The sequence below is a fragment of the Chrysochloris asiatica genome, unplaced genomic scaffold (genome assembly GCF_000296735.1).
Source record: "Chrysochloris asiatica unplaced genomic scaffold, ChrAsi1.0 scaffold00313, whole genome shotgun sequence".
Classification (NCBI taxonomy): domain Eukaryota; kingdom Metazoa; phylum Chordata; class Mammalia; order Afrosoricida; family Chrysochloridae; genus Chrysochloris; species Chrysochloris asiatica.
In genome coordinates, this window is record NW_006408831.1 from 2,061,778 (window position 1) to 2,069,022 (window position 7,245).

Below are 7,245 nucleotides of genomic sequence, written 5' to 3' on the forward strand. Positions count from 1 at the left end.
TCAGGTGTGGCAGCGGTCGTGAGGTTGTTGGCCCAGGATCGGACATTGTTTCGTTCTGCTGTGCATGGTGTCGCTATGAGTCGGTTCCGACTCGATGGCACCTGACAACAATATTGTTGTGAAGTGTTGTTGAGTCGGTTCCAACCCATAGTGACCCTGTACAGGGTTTCTGAGGCTGTAAATCTTTATGGGAGCAGAAAGCCTCATCTTTCTCCCATGGAGCGACTGGTAGTTTCAAACTGCTGACCTTAAGGTTCGCAGCCTGATTCGTAACCACTATGCTGCCAGAGCTCCTTTTTTGGGAGGTAGATGGAAGAAAATGTTCTGGGTCTTCACGTCCAACCAGTGATCAATTCCTACGGATTCTCTCTTTACCATAGCAACAAATATGTTATCACATGAATGGAAGCAGAGCAGTGAGAATGTGCAAGACATGGATGGATGAGGGTAAGGAAACATCCGGGAACTTAAGTAGTATTAGTGAGGTCTGAATGAGCCCGAGCAGACACCTCCCTCCTAGGCTTTTCTCCTTCACAGTCTCCAGTCCACATACTCAGATCCTTCCAGACCTGCCCTTTCCTCAGTAGAGAGTGCTCCCTGAGCCACTGTCTCCTCCTCTCACACTCCATGCAGGGTCCTTAGACAGAACGACTGTTCCACCCAGAACTTAGAAAATCAAAGACTACGGCCACTCCTCTCTTGAGTGTCTCCTTTGGTTTCATAGAGAACCTAGCAGAGATTTGAGAGGCTATCGACCTCTACTGTAGTACATTTAAATAAACCTTTGACCATCCACACGGAGGAAATGAGGGCAAAAGGCAGTCCAATGCCCTAATGAAAGTTTAGATTGTACAGATGATGCTTGTCAAAGGGATATAAACCTTTCCTTTGAATATGAGGCTTACCTCTGCAATTACAAAGTCCACATTTTTCCTGGCAAACACCTCTAGCTGTAGTCGAAAAATGTTTTTGATTCGAACTTCATTCTTATGCTGTTTGTACATCGATGTCTGGCAGATCCCCCCTGCTACCAAAGCATCACCTTTTTCAGCCACTTCCCTGGCGAGGTCACAGGCAGCAGCATTTACCTCTTCCCACTGAGATTAGAAAATCAGAGTACAGAAGGTAAGCTTGGCATTTTAAAGGTAAAATATAATAGACAACAGAGAACGCTTTCAGAAAGCATGATGTACACACGACAATAGGAGAAGACTGACAGAATTGGGTACCAACTCCCCTGCTATCAGTGATTTTATCTTTCCATTATTATACTTACCACACTAGATTTTAATGACTAGTTATTTGTTTGTCTATCACACTTGAATATGAGCATCCTCAGAATAGGGTCTGTGCCCTCGAACCTAGCAGATAGCACAGTGAATGGACTTGATAAATGTAGGCTGCTTGAATGAATAAACAAGCATTTAAATTTACAAGAATTAACCATTTTCATTTGTAGAATACTTTATAATACTTTCACATCTTTCATCTTACCTACCCTTTTCAACAACTACCATTGTCTCCATCTGTCAGAGGGAAAATGGATACTCAGTGCAGTCAAGTGTCTTACACAAAACCACAGTTAGTAGGTGGCAGGATTAGATATCAAACACAATTCTTTTCATTCCTACACCAGTGCTGTATTCCTCAGAGCCACCCTGTCTACAGGAGAACAAGATCAAAAAGAGAAATGTGAAATGAGGAGGTCCAAAGGGAATCTACAAAGTGTTCTTTCTCTCTTAAAAACATGTCTTCTAGTACCCATTTGACCTAGCTTCAATGGCTTGATGCCCAGAACTCGACTAGAGGAAGAAAGAAGAGGGGAAAAAAAAAGTGTATTCTGCTACAATTTGATGAACTTGACCTATACTTATGGATGTAGTAGCTTAAAAGAGGGAATGAATCTTTATAGCAAGCATCATTCCCACCTGCTCTGTACATAGGGTTGACAGGGATGGGCAACTTAGACATTGGCTACCCAAAATGGCAGGGGCAACAAAGACATGAAGTGACTGGCTTACAAGTTTTCAAGAGGAAGCTTAGTTTCAGAGGATGCCGGGGGAAGGTAGGATCTCCACTGAGTGGTTTCCAACCTGTCTAGATGGGACTGGTGAAAGGAGATGGGGGATAAGACTCTTGAGATTCAATGTGAATAATTGCTATCCGGATTGACTGTGAATGTTGCAAATGTACAGGTAGACGTTTTGTAACAAAAGGAGGGGAGTGGCTGATCTTGCAGTCCAGGAGCAGAGGTCCCTGGGACCATCAAGGTAGAAGAGCAGAGTGCGGGACCCTATCCAGAGAAGCAGTGATGCCAGACATGGAGGCAGAGATGATGATATGGAGAGACGGAGTGGCTGGAGACTCTGGACTCAAGGAGGGAGAGGGGCTGTGTGCTGGTAGCCAGGGGGCTGGCTGCAGGGTATACCCTTTGGTGGTTTGAATGGTTATATATTCCTGAGTGCTTTGATGTACATCCAAAAAAACAACAACAGAGGGATTGGAAGCAAATGCTGTTGAATGATGATGCATGGAGGGGATTGTAATTATTGCAGTAAACAAAATACAATAGGATGAATGTAAAGCTGATGCTCTTCCATGTAAACGATCACTCAATTCACAATAATAATAATAATAATATAAAAAATCTCTTCTCCTCCCTTAGCTAAAGAGACAGAAAAAGCTCATTTATTTAATATATGTGTTTGTAAACTCTTTAATTAATTAATAAATAGATACGTTATATGGATATCTTTCAATGAAGTGTGGTAACACATCTTGTCAATTCCATAGTTCCTCATCAAGAGGTTATTGTTAGATAGATTATTCCCTCACCTACATATTTACCTTGCTATCCATATTGTCCTCACTGGCAGAAAAGGTGAATGTTTGCATCACATTTGATCCCGCTCTCAAGAATTCCATGTGAAGCTGACGAACTACACAGCAGTTGTTTTTTTTTTTAAAAAGTGAAATAAAAGAAATTAAAAACCATGGATGCTATTATTTTCCATAACAGCAGCTCATCCACTCATCCTTTTCAATCCTACAGTTTCAAATCTAGTACCTATAAAAAATTGCAGATGAAGGTCAGTGGAATTCAAAGGCATCACTAAACATGGCAGAATATCATGTTGGGACTGTTAAAGTAGCCTCATATCATCCTGCTGATTTGTTTCCAATGCTCTGGTGCTGTCAGATGTCAGACCAGGCTGTCCAATTTTCTTGCAGTCTCTTGATTTAGAGACAGTTTATATGTATATACCAATGATGTGAAGAACGTAGTGGGTGTATACTTACAGTCACCAATAGGCAATCCAGGAAGTAGAGTAAAGAAATTCTCATGTTGGGCAGAATATACATGAGTAGTTGTTGTTGTTAAGTGCCATTGAGTTGATCCTGATTCATAGCGACCCTGTACAGGGTTTCCAAGCTGGGTTTGAACTGCTGACTACATGAACATATCAAGTCAATTAATCAGTCACAGCACTAGGGAAACAGACCTTTTCTTGGCTTGTCAGAAAGTTTTTCCTCCCTCTGCCTCCCTTTGTGCCTTTCTTTAACTTGCTTTTTTTTTTTTTAATTCTTGCTTTATTAACACCTTCTTATTTATGTCTTCTACATTTACGAAAAAGTTCTTCTTGGGCCATATGAGGTCTTCCTGCCAAGCACCAGGGAGGCAAAACTTTGTTTGGTCTACAACTTGGAGGTTCTGATAAAATATTAGGTACTAAATGATATGTTGTAAGGAGCTCTGGTAGCATAGTGGTTACGAATTGGGCTGCTAACCCAAGTTCGGCAATTCAAAACTATCAGCTGTTCTGTGGGAGAAAGATGAGGTTTTCTGCTCCCATAAAGATTCGCAGCCTCGGAAGCCCTGTGCAGGGTCACTATGAGTCGGAACCGACTCCACGGTACTTAACAACAACGACAACAATAATGATATGTTGTAGGATAACCACAAGGTCAGAGGTTCAAACTCATCAGTCACTCCTTAGAAACTCTACACAGGGTTGTTATAAGTTGAAACTGACTTGATGGCACTTAACAACAACAATGATATTCTGGGAATTACATACAGATAACTAATAAGTCCTCACAATTACTCCATATCATATCCCCATGTAATAGATGATGAAATTCATGTTTGTAGAGATCAAGTGATTTGTCCAAGGTCACACAGCTGGTCCATGGAAAATTCAGGAGAGGGACCCAGGTTTGTCTGCTACATTGGGCATAAATGAAAAAAATTAGAGTGAAATCAAAAGTTCCATTCTCAGCCTGTATTGTATTTCACCCACTACATACTTTGGCTTGATTTTCCCACTTTAATTTATGGGAACAAGCACAAAAAAGTCCAAATTAAAGTTCTGATTCAATGCCACTTAATCAATCCCAACACAAATTCTGTCTTCAACTATTTTTATTTTTCAGTCAAGAGAATGAAGTAAATATGTGTTTATTCCCTTGCACCTCCCAATAGCACATAGTTGCCTGTGTTCTGTTAAGCTGAGACTATCATTAATCAGACTTACTCTGCACACTGTTATTAGATAGTACATAAATTAGCCAGCAGGCGGAATAGGAAGGAATAACAGTTTTGCTATTCTAAGTAAACTCGGGTATCTATCTACAAAGTAAATATTCATGGAGAAAATACTAAGATGTATATTTTAGCATTTCCTAAGAGTCCTGGTATGGTGCTGTGGGCTAATGCGTCAAACAGCAAAGTCGTTTGAACTGCAAGATCGGTGGGTCAAGTTCACCAGCTGCTCCTTGGAAACCCTATACAGGGTCGCTATGGGTCAGAACCGACTTGATGGCACTTCACAACAACAACATATGCAGATTCAGATGTATGTGTATGTGTGTGTGTGTGTACATAAGACACAGAGAGAGAGAGAGAAAGAGAAAGAGAGATCATTTTCTTCTACACATTTCAGCCCAATTACTGCCCCTGTCACCATATCATAGCAACTCTGGCAGGTGAAGCAGTCCTTAGGAAACATTCACTATTATTTTTTTAAATCGCCTCTCAATCAGATCTAAATAAGACATCATCCAGATAAATAAATGGTGTCACCAACCTGCGTTTGGATGTTCTACTACTGCTTCCGGAGTCCAGAGTCCAGCTTTCACATAGCCCCTTTTTTCCAGAGTTATGAGAAAGCTTCCATCTCCAATGACAACCTCCCCACTCTCTAGACATTCCAAAATACCCTGAAGAAGATAAAGAAAAATCAACTCAACACTTCTTTTCTAAAAACAATTTTTTAAGTTAGGAAATTTATCACTGTGTTCTTAAAATAAACAACAACAACAAAAACCCACTGCCATCGAGTAGATTCTGACCCATAGAACCCTACTCTTCGTTGTTGTTGTTAAGTGCTTTGGGGTCGGTTCAGACTCATAGCGACCCTGTATCGGGTTTTCAAGGCTTTGTATCTTTTCAGGAACAAAAAGTCTCATCTTTCTCCTGCACAATGGCTGGTGAGCTACGACTGCAGACCAGTGCTTAACTTACAGAGCCACTGCTTCTTACAGACTGCACATATATCTCCCACCGAGGAAGAGGCTGATGGATTTGAACCATTGAGCTTTCAGGTTAGCAGCCCTGTGTTTTACTCCCAGCCCCACCAGGGCACTCATGTTCTTTTCTTAGTGTTCCTGTTGTTGTTAGGTGCTGTCAAATTGGTTCTGACTCATAGTGACCCTATACACACTAGAAAGAAACATTACTCAATCCCGTGCCATCCATACCATCGTTGCTATGCTTGAGCCCATTACTACGGCCACTGTGCCAATCCATCTCACTGGGAGTCTTTCTCTTTTTTTGCTGACCCTCCACTTTACCAAGCATGATGTCCTTCTCCAGGGACTGGTCCCTCCTGATAACATGCCCAAAGTATGAATGATGAAGTCTTGCCATCCTGGCTTCTAAGGAGTGTTTTGTTTGGACTTCTTCCAACACACGTTTGTTCTTATGGCAGTCCATGCTGCTTTTAATATTCTTCTCCCACACCATAATTCAAATGTACAATTCTTGTATGGTCTTTCTTACTCATTGTCTGACTTTCAAATGCATATGAGGCTATTGGAATACCATGTTTGGGTCAGGCACCTTAGTCCTCAAACTGATATCTTTGCTCTTGGACACTTTAAAGATGTCTTTTCAGCAGATTTACCTAGTGCAATCAAGATTTGTTTGATTTCTTGACTGCTGCATTCATGAGTGTTGATTGTGTATCCAAGCAAAGTGACGTCTTTGGTAACTTCAGTTACTGGTCCATTTGTGAGGATTTATTATTATTATTTTTTAATATTAAGGTGCAATCAATACTGAAGGCTGTAGTTTTTTATTTTCATCATTAAGTATTTTAATAAGTCCTCTTCTTTTCCAGCAAGCAAGGTTGTATCATTTGCTTATCTCAGGTTCTTAATGAGTCTTCCTCTGATCCTGATGCCATGTTCTTCTTCATATAATACAGCTTTTTGGATTATTTGCTCAGGATACAGATTGAATAAGGATGGTGAAAGGATACAATTCTGGCACACACTAGTCCTAATTGTAAACCATTATGGAAAGCAGTATGGCGTTTTATTACAAAATTGGACGTATGACCCAGGAATCCCTCTACTTGATATATATCCTCAAGAAATAAGAGCTATGCCATGACTAGATATATACACACCTATGTAAATTGCAGCACTATTTGCACTGGCAAAAGATGGAGACAGCCTAAATGCCCACCAACAGAAGAATGGTTAAACAAACTTTGGTGTGTACAAACAATGTTATATTATGCAACTCTGAAGAGTAATGATGAATCTGCAAAACACCTCACAACATGGATGAACCTGGAGGACATTTTGTAGTTGCTCTAGGTGTCATCGAGTTGGTACCAACTCATTGCGACCCTATGCACAACAGAACAAAACACTGTCTGGTCCTGGGCCACTTCACAATTGTTGCCATGCTTGAGCCCATTGGTGCTGCCACTTTGCAAGTGCCTTCCAACCTGAGGGGCTAATTGTCTGGCACTATATCTGACAGTGTTTCTCTGCTATTCATAGGTTTTCAGTGACTAAATATTTGGAAATAGTTTGTCTCTTCCTAGTCTTTCTTTGTCTGGAAGCTCATCTGAAACCTGTCCACCATGGGTGACCCTGCTGGTATTTAAAATACTAGTGGCATAATTTCTAGAACCAAAGCAACTCACAAGCCACCACAGTATGACAAACTGA

General features: G+C 40.9%; 1 protein-coding gene across 1 annotated transcript in view; it reads right to left on the minus strand.

The window, feature by feature from the left end:
- The window catches only part of BHMT2 (betaine--homocysteine S-methyltransferase 2), a 29,879-nt gene that overhangs the window by 12,533 nt on the left and 10,101 nt on the right, over positions 1-7,245 (minus strand). The window contains 3 exon segments of the mRNA XM_006875197.1: positions 906-1,097; positions 2,848-2,939; positions 5,088-5,220. Coding sequence (XP_006875259.1) covers positions 906-1,097; positions 2,848-2,939; positions 5,088-5,220 — 417 coding nt within the window.